Here is a 13,028-nt window from a genome sequence, read left to right on the forward strand (position 1 = left end):
ACATATCTTTTTAACGACAGATAATTTTTACTGCACCAGGTCCTACAACTATTTGGTCCTTAAAAATCATTATGTTTATACTGAGATTGGGAAATTGGCTCATATTATAAATAATATAAAAAATAAACACTACACTATTCTGCAGATTGTTCAACTTGTGTGTGTGCTATTATTGTTTCGTAGGCTACTGTAATCAGGTCCCACAGCTTGCTCAAAATGGCCTTTTCTGTTTAAATACATGTTTCAATTAAATATGGTGGCTATAAATATATCAACGTCTGTGCCCCATAACCCATAACCACTGAGACTGACACTGAAACTGTGCTATTTGTTTCAAGTTATCATTTTCTGTACTCCACAGTGCTGACATGGCCTCTCTCCCTTGATTCCCCCCGGTGTATCTCTACCCCTTTTACTGGAACAGACGCCTGACAGGACAGAAATAGAGCAGGCAAGCTCTCCACTCCCCTCTGTTAAAATCACATTTGAACTCTGCAGTCATGAGACAAAGTTCAGAAATTATGACAAACGCGTTTAAAGTGAAAACTGTCTTGTTCCAAGCACAACAGGAATGTTTGCGTGTTACCGACGCTTGAAGTATTTAAATAGCTTTTACGTGTTTTTAAAAAGAGGTACACGTTTTTGCAGCAAAATAAATAGGAGAATGCGGAAAAAAGATGTGCGGAAAATTGCGTAGCCTTCGTGCGTTAGGTTCCAGTTAGGTCTGGATGTAACCCCTTCACGTGTGTTTTAAATAGTATTCTTTACTGTAAGACATTGCCCCGCTACATTCAGACTCTCTCTCTCTCTCTCTCTCTCTCTCTCTCTCTCTCTCTCTCTCTCTCTCACACACACACACACACACACACACACACACACACACACACACACACACACACACACTTCTAATATAAGAAGCTGCGCGAAAAAGCGACGCAGTCGTTGCGTCACATAGGACACGTAACTGGACTGCTTGACCGGAGGCACAGAGCAGAAACTGCAGGACCAGGACCACTGCATACTTCATGCACACAGAAGGTAAGCCATTATTATTGTTATTTGGAAACCTCTTAAGTCTTAAGCCAAACTGTTTTCTCGAAAGATTTGCTCTCGTTATTTAATATGTCCGAATTGCAGTAGACAGCAAGATTTCCCTGAAAGAATTTCATTTAGTGAATTAGTGGATATAAAAGCGATATCATATACAACTACAACGTCTTTGTATTGTTGCAGAGAAAAGTCTTAAGTTAGAGAGACCCATATTAATAAAAAAGCCTCCAACGTTTATTTAATAGTGGGGTACAGAGAAGGGTGTGGCTCTGTATAGAGGCCCACTCTCATACTCCACAGACCTTCATTCTGACATTAAGTTAAACTGTGCATGCTATTTTGGGAGAGCTTCACTTCTGTCTTAAACAAACAGCAGCATTTAAATCCCTCTTTCTCAGTAGAAAAGCTAAACAGGTATTAGTTTACATTTGTCCTTTCTTTAGTTTGATCTTAGCTGTAGAAATGTATTGTAATTTAGCACTGTGATTCTAAATATAGTCAGTCAAGAAAAGTTAGCAGTAGTTTTTCTATAGCAGCTGCCTCCATATGCTATACTGAATGGCTGCATTATTTGTTGGAGTATGGCAGCACGGAAAATGTGACTAAATAATTTCCCTGCCAATTGACTTAATGCAAATTCCATCCGCCAATGTGTCATTTAAGTGAATGTGAGGTCTTATAGAAACATGATAGAAACTCGTCTTCCTGTTCTGTTCCTTGTGCTGTTCAGCTGTGCTCTTGCTCACAATGACTGCATGTGGTGATCACTTGTAACCAGGCAGACCACCTCATTAGATGTACTCAGGAAAAAGAGGAATCATCATCATGCATAACATGTCTTTGCAACACAATTTCTTGCACATTAGAGGGTAATGACACAGTTTCTTTTGCAATGCTGCTATCCAGCCCTACATCAGCATTTCTCTCTCTCTCTCTCTCTCTCTCTCTCTCCCTCTAGCCTGAAACAATTGATTACTGCACAGTGTTGACACAGAAGACCAAATATAGAGATGGTAAGTGGACCGGACCTTTCTCATCTTGCATTATTTACGTATAATGTGGAATTTATCATACTGCTGAGCAGATCTTGTGTCAGTGGAACACAGATGGTTTTGTCTACCATTGAATGAGGTGTGGGCAGAGTGAGGTCATTTTTCTGCCATCATGCAAGTCCTCCCCATCAGAAAGGCAGCAGTGTAGGGTCGGGTGTCAGTGCTACCTGTGGCGCCTGCACATCTGAGTTGTCAGCATCTTTTCAAAGGCTTTGTCATTCAACTTTATTGTCCGAGCTGTAAGTCAGTGTCCTGTCATTCTGACCTTGAAACACACACTTCCTCTTAATTATACTCTGCACAGTTGGGGTCTTGGCAACCCAGCACCCAGTGAGGATGGAAGGGGAAGACTTTTAGCTTTTAATCACATTAGGACTATTTCCACATAAGATCCATCATAAGAAATGTGATTAGTTTAGTTAAAGGCCTGTTGCTAGGGGCTGATATTTGTGGACCTGTTGCTATGTGGGTGAAGCTCTCCAGCTGTCGTGAAGAGTGATGGTCGCCGTAGTGAAGCAGACGATCAGAGCATGTGCAGTGGCCCCTTACCAGTGTGGATAGCATATTTTGGCTGACTGCCTCAATGCAGCAGTAATCTCTATTGCAGCAGCTGCAGTTTGAGCTTTCAAAATGCAGGCCCAGCTTTCTTATTTCCCACAGTGAATAAACATCACAACTTCACATGGCCAAAATGATAGAGAAATGATTATTTTCAAGTGTGCGCTGTAGCTTTCATTTTAAAAACAATGTCCCAGATCTTTATATTTTCCTTGCATGCCCAGTGGAGTTTGTATGCATACTCTGACATTTTGAGCTGCTGTATGATAGACCCCTTCAAAGAGAGCTACTTTGCATGCAACCTGACTCCCTGCTGGTGCTACAAGGCCACTGTCCCACCCCCACACGCATGCACCGGCCACACACACACACACACACACACACACACACACACACACACACACACACACACACACTTATATACAGTCCACTACTCACACCCTGCAAGTATGTGTTGGTCAAGCCAGTGCACTGTTAAAAGAGATGTGTAAAAGAGATATGCAGAGCAAACCATTTATACAGATTTATACCTTTAAGCGGACAATGTTGTTTCCCCGGCTGTACTGTTTTTGGTTTCTCCTCCCATCAGGGCTCAAAATTACCTTTACCAGCCAAATGGCTAATGAATGTTCACATTTTACCAGCCACTCAATAGACTGCCATCGCTATTTTGGCTAGTGAGTGAAGCAAATCTACCAGCCACTTGCATATTTTACCACCATTTGGCTGCTAAATTGTGCTAATTTTAAACCCTGCCTGCCATTATTGTTGCTATGAATTTTAGACTTTCCTAAGCAGTGGCTAGTAGCCTCGACTCAATAGCCACAACCCAGCTGGTCGCTGTCAACTCCAATATGACACACCCACAGTTAAGACTCATTCCCAAACATCATTACATATCCTCCTGTTACACATACACAGTAGTATTTACACTTTGTTTTTGAATCATCACAAATAAAAATATCTCACTTCTGAAATCAAGTTGAACTTTTTTTCCCCAGGTGTTCAGAGGCACAATAACAGATGCTCCGGACTTTGATCCCACCACTGACGCCGAGGCCCTTTACAATGCTATGAAAGGCATCGGTGAGTGCCTCACTCCTCTGTGTTTTTTGGTCGCGGAGGAGGAAAGGTCATCTTTCATCTTCTCCACTTGTTAGAAATGATCTCCCAAAGAATTTCACACAGCAGTCATGACAATGATGCAGTCAAAAAGAAAATGTTTCCTTGTGTTCCTCAGGCAGTGATAAAGAGGCCATATTGGAACTGGTCACCTCAAGAAGCAATGCACAGAGGCAGGAAGTCGTTGCAGCATATAAATGCAGCTTTGGACAGGTCATCTCATCTCTGATTTTTCTTTGCTAAAATAGAAGAAAAAAAATTCAGAGATAAAAAAAAAGTACATACTGTACATATACAGTACATTTAGACAGTAGTTAAAACTTCATTATGTTTTTGTTGTTTCGACAGGATCTGATTGCGGATCTGAAGTATGAGCTGACGGGCAAATTTGAGCGTCTTATTGTCAGTCTGATGAAAACCTCAGCCTACCATGATGCCAAAGAAATCCATGATGCACTCAAAGTAAGACATTTACCTCATAGTTAGATTCTTTATAATACTTCAGTCACATCTAATATAGCAGAAGCTACTTCATATTTAACTTAACTTAATGCTCTTTTTCAAGGGAGTAGGAACAAACGAGAGATGCCTCATTGAAATCCTGGCATCTAGAAACAACAGACAGATTCTTGAGATGGTTGCAGCATACAAGGACGGTAAGGCCTGTTAAAAAAATATGTCATTTTAAATCAACATATTATTTGCTTAGCATCTCTCAACATTTGACATTTATGTCTGTGTCTCCAGCCTATGGCAGAGACATGGAAGAGGATGTAATCGCAGACACATCAGGTCACTTTAAGAAAATGCTGGTTGTTTTACTTCAGGTCAGTTCACTGAGGAGTTGATGTAATCACCAGGGAAGTATCCAGTCAACCATACACTTACTGTCTTAGCCAAAGTAGCTTTAACCGCTGACAGATTGTTTTGGTGTGATGGTTCCAGGGGACCAGAGATGAGTCAGGAGTGGTGGACGCAGACCTGGTGGAGCAGGATGCGCAAGTGAGAATTTGAACACTTTATGATTAGTAGAGAAATGCAGCATGTTTGGTTTATTTACTTTATTCAAAAAGTAATTGCATTTTTTTTTTTTTACCTTTGCGTGTATAATTGTCTTAAAAATCTTTTAAAGTAGCATGACAGTTGAATGGCCTCATTATAACACATTGTCACTTTGTACCAAACGATTGTGCCTATTATTCAACAAATTGTTTAAACATAATGTATATATCAACAAGACTAAGAGTCTACAGACTACTGGATGCCAATTGTAGCATTTGACTAAGACCCTGCAGCCATGCTACTGTAGCATCTCTGTAAGGCTGTTCTTCGATACTGGTGCTGGGTGCTTTGAGCTAAATGCTAACAGCAGCATGCTAACATGCTGACAATGACAATGCTAGCAGTTGTTATGTTGACCCATCTTAGTTTAGCATGTTAACATGCTAACATTTGTTAATTAGCACGAAACCCAAAAGTACGGTTGGGGAATTGCATTGATTTTGAGACATTTTGACCTGATGATGATGCTAAATGAAAAGTCAGGGGATTGTGAAAGTCAGTAGATTGCATCCTCTAGGGACCATGACTGTCTGCATCCATCTAACAGTGGGTGAGATATTTTAGTTAAATCCAGGTTGTGGGCCGACCAACCAACCAACTGACCAACATTCCAATGCCTAAAGCCTATGTTGTAGCTAAAAAACCACCAAATGAACCAAATTAGTACCCATTTATGATGTTAATTTGCAATGTACGATTAGGTAACTATTTTGTTTCTTTCTTTTTTTCTTTTACATTATCATTCTTTGCTTTCTTACCTCTGCGTAGGATCTGTATGCAGCTGGAGAAGAGCAGTGGGGAACTGACGAGGCCAAATTCATCATGATCCTGGGAAGCCGCAGTGTGACCCACCTCCGCATGGGTAAGCACAGCTCTCAGGAGAACTAACACCACAGTGAGGCATCCACACATTCCCACTGTGACCACAAATCTCTTTAAGAGTTAATGGCACTTTAAACATTGTTGTCCTTTACCACTGTCTAATGCCAAGACAGCTGTCTGAGGCCTGCTGTTCAGAACTGAAATTAAAACACGTGCATCACAGAGATGAGGTCATGAAAGATAAAGAAGAAATATGGCAGAAGTGGAAGCCAATTGTAGCATCTGTTCATAGTAAAGAGGCTGAACTAGGCACAGTGGTGCTTTAAGCTAACATCAGCATGCTAATATGCTCACAATGATAATGCTATCATGCTGATGTTTAGAAAATAATATTAACCAGGCTCACCATCTTAGTGGAACCATGGTATCATTATTCTCAGAACATTAAGATAACTCAATTAGCATGAGATAAATAACATTATAAAATGTTGTCTTCTGTTTGTTTAGTTTTCGATGCATACGAGAAGATTGCAGAGATGTCCATAGAGGACAGCATAAAGAATGAGTTGTCTGGGGACTTTGAGAGGCTGATGCTGGCTGTTGGTAAGAAATACTGAAAGTTACACTTTTTGACATGCGGGGTGTCAAGTTGTCAATTTAACACAGTGTTCTCTCTCTCTCTTCTTGGTTTTTCTCACAGTCCAGTGCATAAGGAATGTCCCCATGTTCTTTGCCAAGCGCCTTTACAAGTCAATGAAGGTAAACAAAAAGTAAAGTAGCCATTCAGTCTAGTTCCAAACTATTTGTAGACAGATATGCCTTGGTAACACAGTCACACACATTTGTCTTCTCAGTGGCAGATATTTTGATATGATATTAACGTTGATCAGGACTGCTTATAGTTGCCTTAGTGTCCTGACCCTGAACACTTGTCCTTTCCTTCATTCCCAGGGTCTCGGTACAGCTGACAACACCCTGATCAGGATCATGATTTCTCGCTCTGAAATAGACATGTTGGACATTCGAGAGTGTTTCCGTTTAGCATATGAGAAGTCACTTTATAACATGATAAAGGTTGGTTAAACATTAAAACTGTATTTTTTAAATTGAATGAAATAGCATCAGAAGATCGTACACCTATATCCTGATTCTGTGTATGTTTAAACCTCTCAGGATGACACATCGGGGGATTACAAGAGGACTCTCCTTAATCTGTGTGGAGGAGATGACGAGTAAGTTACAGTATGGCTGCAGGCAACAGCAGCAACCAGATGGGGGTGATAGAGCATCACTTTTCAGGAATTATTGTTTTCTGAGGGGAGTATAACTACGTTTATTGACATGTGGGAGAAGATTGGAACAGTGAAGACACGTGAGAACTACATGCTGAAGTTGATATCCAAAGATTGTCTGAAAGTAAAGCAGCAGTGAAGCAGCAGTGTATTTAATAATAGATCCCTGTCCCCAGAAAATGCACCCACTCTGTACCACTTGAAGTTTTGGCTTTGCTGACCGTGTTGTCTTGTGTCAAACTGATCATTGCAGTTTAGCTGGAGAGTTCTTCCCTGAAGCTGCTCAGATAGCCTACAAGATGTGGGAAACAAGTGCCATGACCAAAGTCCAGGTTTGGGCCCCATCTGCACCCACTTTAGATGTGTCATTGCATGTTTAGCTTGGCAGTGGCATGCATCCTAATTACCTGCTGGCTCTGCAATGACCTGCTTCTTGCAGTGCAGTGCAGTGCAGTGTAGTGTTGAGAGTTGTGTTGTTCTGCACGAACTTTCTGCCATGTCGACACAGCGAAGGCTTTGTGTAACTGTGGATAAGATCAGAATGCTGTTTACTCAAATACAAATCGATTTTGTTATAATGCGCTCTCCAAACCACTGTTTGCATCGCTTTGTCCTTGGAGTGAATGTCAAATAGATCTCAGCATTTTGCAACAAAAGCTCGTCTCACTAACACTCTATAAAACGTAGATGTTTTTCAGCCTACCCACCTTTTCATTGTCGGTGGTGTCATGGCTTCTAACCTCGAGAGGGCACACTCCCCCTCAACAAACTCTTTTTTCTTTTGCACATGTTTTGCAAGTGCTTTAAACTTACACAGCTGGGGTATTTGCCATATTTAATTGAATATGAATGTATCAAGTGAAACTGTCTCACTTTGCAACTCCACATTATGTATGGATGTAATGATTGAATCTCACACTTCTAATCGTGTCATCCCACTACCTTAGCTGAGGCCAACAGTCCGCCCTGCACCCAGTTTTGACCCTGCTGCTGACGCACAAGCTCTGAGGAAAGCTATGAAGGGATTCGGTATGCAATCCTGAAAGGCACATTTACACCGCTACAACTTCTACAAAACAAGTTTTACAATTGTTACTGCCTATTACTTCCTACAGGAACAGACGAAGATGCGATCATTGACATTGTTGCACAGAGAAGCAATGCCCAGAGGCAAGAGATCAGACAGGCCTTCAAATCCCTACTGGGAAGGGTGAGAGAAATGAACTGTTGAAAATCAAAACTTGATGAAACAAAAAAATTGATGTAATCAAGCTGGAACATATGTCTTACCTCTTCATTTTACATGGACCACTGGATGTTTTAAACTCAACATCTCAAATTCAACCCAATCTCATTGGTTATTTGCTTTAAGCTGTTTCCTGCACATTAGTGCAGGAAACAGTACCTTAGTGTGTTTTGATGTTTTGTCCTCAGGATCTGATGAAGGATCTGAAGTCTGAGCTCTCAAAGAACTTAGAGAGGCTGATCATTGGACTCATGTTGACACCTGCAGAGTTTGATGCCAAAATGATGAGGAAGGCAATGGAGGTACAGTTGATCCAAGTCACCTAATGATTTTTTTTATTGTTGATTTACAGTACAGTAAAAAGAGAAGCTTGTGGGTGGAATTTACACCTTCATAAATATACTGTTAATTATTTTCCAAGTCTGTGATGGTTGATGTCAGGCCCAGAGAGGTATAGTTGATGCTTGGATGGCATGACATTTACACAGAATGTATTTGGAAGTCAAATAACTTTGCTTTTTAGGCATTTATAACTTCAAACACTGACTGAATTGCCTTGTTTAGAAACCTGGCTCATCATTTACTCTGAACATATAGGAAAATATGAAGCAATATGAGGACTAAATATATATCAACAGTTTCAGGAAGATCTGGATGAAATGGAACAAAAATAGCTAAACATGGATTTTGTCATTAGATACGAAGAGGCACAGTTCACACGCACTCTCTTCCTTAGCAGTGTGGTGTGGTTCTTGTTTATGTGGTTAGGGTTAGGATACGTTTTTTTTGTTTTGTTGCATTTGTGAAACTCCCCTGCCTTTTTATGTTCTTAATACTCTTAATATTTTGAACAGGGGGCTGGGACAGATGAACATTCTCTGATTGAGATCCTGGTCACCAGGAGCAATGAGGAAATACTTGCCATGAATGCTGCTTATAAGAATGGTGAGTTTGATACCAAAAAAAGACATTCACATCAGTTTCTTGTTCTGGAAACTTTTTACATGCAAACCTCTTACATCACAGCCTACAAGAAGTCTATGGAAGAAGCCCTTCATTCAGACACATCAGGCTTCTTCTGCCGTATCCTTATTTCTCTCGTGCAGGTATGCTCATCATCATGAGAACTCAGACTGTGTTTTGTTTCCACGCCCACTCACTGGTTGCAGTCTGTCTGCTGACTATAGCAAACGAACAATTTAAACACAGTTTTCTTTCACACGGTCTTCTGTTACATATTAAAGGAAAACCATATGTTCTCAGTGAACCACTGATATGTATTAGATCAAAGTTGAGCATTTAACTGTCTTTACTCTATTCAGGGTGCAAGGGAGGAGGGCCCTGCAGATGAGGAAAGAGCTAGTGCAGATGCTCAGGTGATTTACTGTATGAATTTATAACATTTTACTGTGCTAAAATATGAAATTAAAGAATGGGATTACATTTTTGTTCTTCCTGAACTCATCAGGAACTTGCTGATGCATGCAATGCCGAATCTGATGAAATGGAGCTGAAGTTCATGAGTATTCTGTGCACCAGAAGCTTCCCCCATCTTAGGAAAGGTAAAGGTCAAGACAGATAGATCACAGATCACAAATCTAAATGTGTGTGTTTCTCTAAACAAAAAAATATAATCGATCCAGGTCATGATAACTGATCATACTCCTTGCTATTCACAGTATTCCAGGAGTTTGTGAGATGCTCCAACAAGGACATTGAACAGGTTATCAGGAATGAGATGTCAGGAGATGTAAAAAATGCCTTTTGTGCCATAGGTAATCTTTGACTTTATTTTACTTTTGTGTGTGTCACAGTGTATGTACTGCTGACAACTGTCACTACTGACAACAATTCTGTGACTCCTCCTCAGCCCTTTTTTGCTCTCTCTTTTCTTTACAGTTCGCAGTGTAAAGAACCAGCCCTCTTACTTTGCAGACCGTCTGTACAAAGCTATGAAGGTATTTATTCACAATAATATGGCAGATTAATATGCAGTTGTATAATTCTAACTGCAGGTCTGCAACTCACCATAAGGGCCTTGGATGCCAGATAGTGATAAGGTCATATTTGTTAATGAATGTAATATATTTAGGTTTTGGGTCTTTTTCTTCATACTTTCTTGGTAATAATGCTGCTGAGTGCACCCAGACTGTAGCACTTACTGTAACTGAATCAGAATAAACAGTACATAGAACATAGATACATAAGTATTTATTGATCTCCGCTGCAGGGCCTTGGTACAGACGACAGAGCGCTTATCCGCATCATGGTATCCCGTAGCGAGGTCGACCTTTTCAACATTCGCAAAGAATTCAAGGATACACATGATGTCTCCCTCCATGAATTCATCCAGGTAGAAACTATGATCGTAAGTCGGAGTCCTTGTCAACTAACACTCCTGTTTGGTGTGTTGTTGTGTTCTCATCCCATCTTTGTGTGAGTGTGTGTGTTGCACATCCTTCTTCTGCTGCTGAGTGTGTGTGTGTGTGTGTGTGTGTGTGTGTGTGTGTGTGTGTGTGTGTGTGTGTGTGGGGGGGGGGTTAATCTATAGCTTCCTGTGGTGGACTATGGGTCTGTGGCTATTGCACAGCTGTTTAGGAATTTCCCTTGTATGCTTAACTTCCTCTATATCCGCTGTATGATTGGCTGACAGACGCAGAGACAGGAAGTACCCAGATGCAGTTCTATAATAACATACAGATGAAATCTGCGTGACACCAATAAGCAAATAGGGTGCCCTGGATTGGCTTTGTCAGAAATATTATCAGATTATGCAACAGCAAGGGTTGCTATATATTGTTTATTCTAAAGTGTGTATTTAGTGAACAAAAATTACAATCTTTTGTAAATGATTTTTTTTTTTTGAGATGTGCAGAACAGAAAGGGTTGTGTCACTGACATCCCAGTGCAAGCAGGTGCATTTGAAAAAAATGGGATATTTTATGCTTATTCGCTTTCTTGCTGAGACCGAGATGAGGAGATCCATACAAATCGATCTAGTAAAGCTATCTACCAGCAGCTCTAAAGCTACCAGCTCCAACTTTAGAAGTGCTGGTAGGTGGATTGTGTTGATATAGAGCCAGGCTAGCAGTTTATCCTTGTTTCCAATCTCTGTGCTAAGCTAAGCTAACTGGCTGCTGACTGTAGCTTAACATTCGCCATACAGACGTGAGAGTGGTATCAAACTTTTCATTGAACTCTTTGCAAGAAATCCAATGACCTTAGTTCCCAAAATGAGGAGCTAGTCCTTTAAAAAGATGTAGTCTTAATAATTGTGAGGATGAGTATAAAGATATAAATCTGTATACATGAGTGTCAACTGATATAAAGGGTAATTCCACTTTTAACTCCCTTGTTGATTTGAGTTGATTTCATGACTTGTGGCTTGTGAGTTCTCTTTGTCCCCATGACTCACATTCATTCAACATTAGTGAAAGATAAACAGTGTGTTGCTTTCTTTTTGTTAGACCCTGCTTTCCATTTTCAGCTCTGTGATGACCAAATGGCAGCAAACAAAAACAGTATTCCCCATTCAATCAAGCTCCTTTTGTGTGTGTTCTCCACCATTGTTCAGGGTGATACCTCAGGAGACTACCGTAAAACCCTGCTGGTGCTCTGTGGAGGGGAAGATTAAACTTGTCAAGTCTCTGCAGCTCCGTTCACAGACAAACAACCATGAAAAACCACGAGACTCAGCCTGATCACACGGTGAAACTGCGGTGGTTAATGTCAGTATCTGTTGTCACTGTCCCTAAACTGCTGCCACTCCTCAGCCAAACCAAGTGACCTATGACCTCCCAGGCTTCCAAGCCAGTTCTCTGCTCTCATGTCTGATTGTCCTGTCCGTCAGGATGATGTCTTTCTTTTCTTTTTTTACACAGTCATATGTAACATGAAGATGTTCACGTCCGTGTAGTAAGGTGCTTCACATGAACATCAGATTGGAAATTAGCCAGTTGAATAGTGCCTTCAGATTGCAGGCCGTCCAATGATTACTGTGATTTTAAGGTATCATGTAGAATAAAATGATTAAAAATACAAAGAAATGTGTGTTTATCGCTCTTCTTCTTGGAAAACATTTGAATACATTTTATTGTATGAATAAGATTCATAAATGTAAATCATGCTAACTCAAACTCATTGCCCTTTTTTACAGTATGTTTTCAGGGTGGGGTGCCCTGGTTTGTGTTTGGCAGGGCAGTTTGATGATTAGCTGTGTTGATACTGGCAACAGCAATGGGCTGAGCAGAATGAGAACTAGAATATTTAACATCAGGATACTCCCACTCTAATTCAATGCCTCTTCTGCTTAACAAACTCAAAAATACCCATATGTTATTGTTGTTCATAAAGGTTAACTATGTGAAATAAAGGGTGGTATTTACAGAATAATAATTCATTCAAACTGATATTCTGATAGCAGCTAAAGTTGATAGGCCTAATTCTGAACAAATCAGGCTCTTGTTAGCCCTTTCAAACACACTGTAGAAGTATAGCGTGACTTCCTTGGCTACCTGACTACACATTTAAATGAGCAAAAGAAAAAAAGTAGTTTACACTCAACACTTCATTTCATGTGTCTCAGTTGGACTTGTTTACTTGAAAGTGCAGTAAACTAAAAGTACAAGACAGTTGTCTCTGTTCTTGTCAATGTCTCAGTTCATTGCGTATGTGTGAGTGCAGCTGCTGTCAGGCCATCTTTGAGTTAAAAGAGGAAAGAAGAAAAAAGACGTATGTGGCGAGGAAATCCCCTGCAGTACGCCAAAAAAACCAAGGCAACAAATAGAGTCTGCAGCAGTAATTCACACTCTGGTTTTAATGGCA

At 40.5% G+C, this 13,028-nt stretch overlaps 1 protein-coding gene across 4 annotated transcripts; it reads left to right on the forward strand.

The window, feature by feature from the left end:
• Window positions 1-928: 928 nt before the first annotated feature.
• On the forward strand, window positions 929-12,272 carry anxa6 (annexin A6). 4 transcript variants are annotated; one of them, XM_078260945.1, is made up of 26 exons: window positions 929-1,038; window positions 2,009-2,063; window positions 3,445-3,528; window positions 3,662-3,746; window positions 3,901-3,995; window positions 4,131-4,244; window positions 4,348-4,438; window positions 4,530-4,609; window positions 4,728-4,784; window positions 5,613-5,706; window positions 6,174-6,269; window positions 6,367-6,425; window positions 6,618-6,740; window positions 6,840-6,898; window positions 7,212-7,290; window positions 7,906-7,987; window positions 8,074-8,168; window positions 8,393-8,506; window positions 9,059-9,149; window positions 9,231-9,310; window positions 9,527-9,580; window positions 9,673-9,766; window positions 9,884-9,979; window positions 10,104-10,162; window positions 10,435-10,572; window positions 11,779-12,269. In XM_078260945.1, the coding sequence occupies exons 4-26, from the start codon at window positions 3,734-3,736 to the stop codon at window positions 11,836-11,838; spliced, it is 1,923 nt and encodes a 640-aa protein (XP_078117071.1). In that variant the 5' UTR covers window positions 929-1,038; window positions 2,009-2,063; window positions 3,445-3,528; window positions 3,662-3,733; the 3' UTR covers window positions 11,839-12,269. The 4 variants fall into 4 exon arrangements, with proteins under 4 accessions (XP_078117071.1, XP_078117070.1, XP_078117069.1 ...); XM_078260944.1 differs by lacking the exon at window positions 3,445-3,528 and having other exon boundaries at window positions 10,435-10,557; window positions 11,779-12,272; XM_078260943.1 differs by lacking the exon at window positions 3,445-3,528.
• Window positions 12,273-13,028: the final 756 nt, after the last annotated feature.

Source organism: Sander vitreus, chromosome 10 (assembly GCF_031162955.1).
Source record: "Sander vitreus isolate 19-12246 chromosome 10, sanVit1, whole genome shotgun sequence".
Classification (NCBI taxonomy): Eukaryota; Metazoa; Chordata; class Actinopteri; order Perciformes; family Percidae; genus Sander; species Sander vitreus.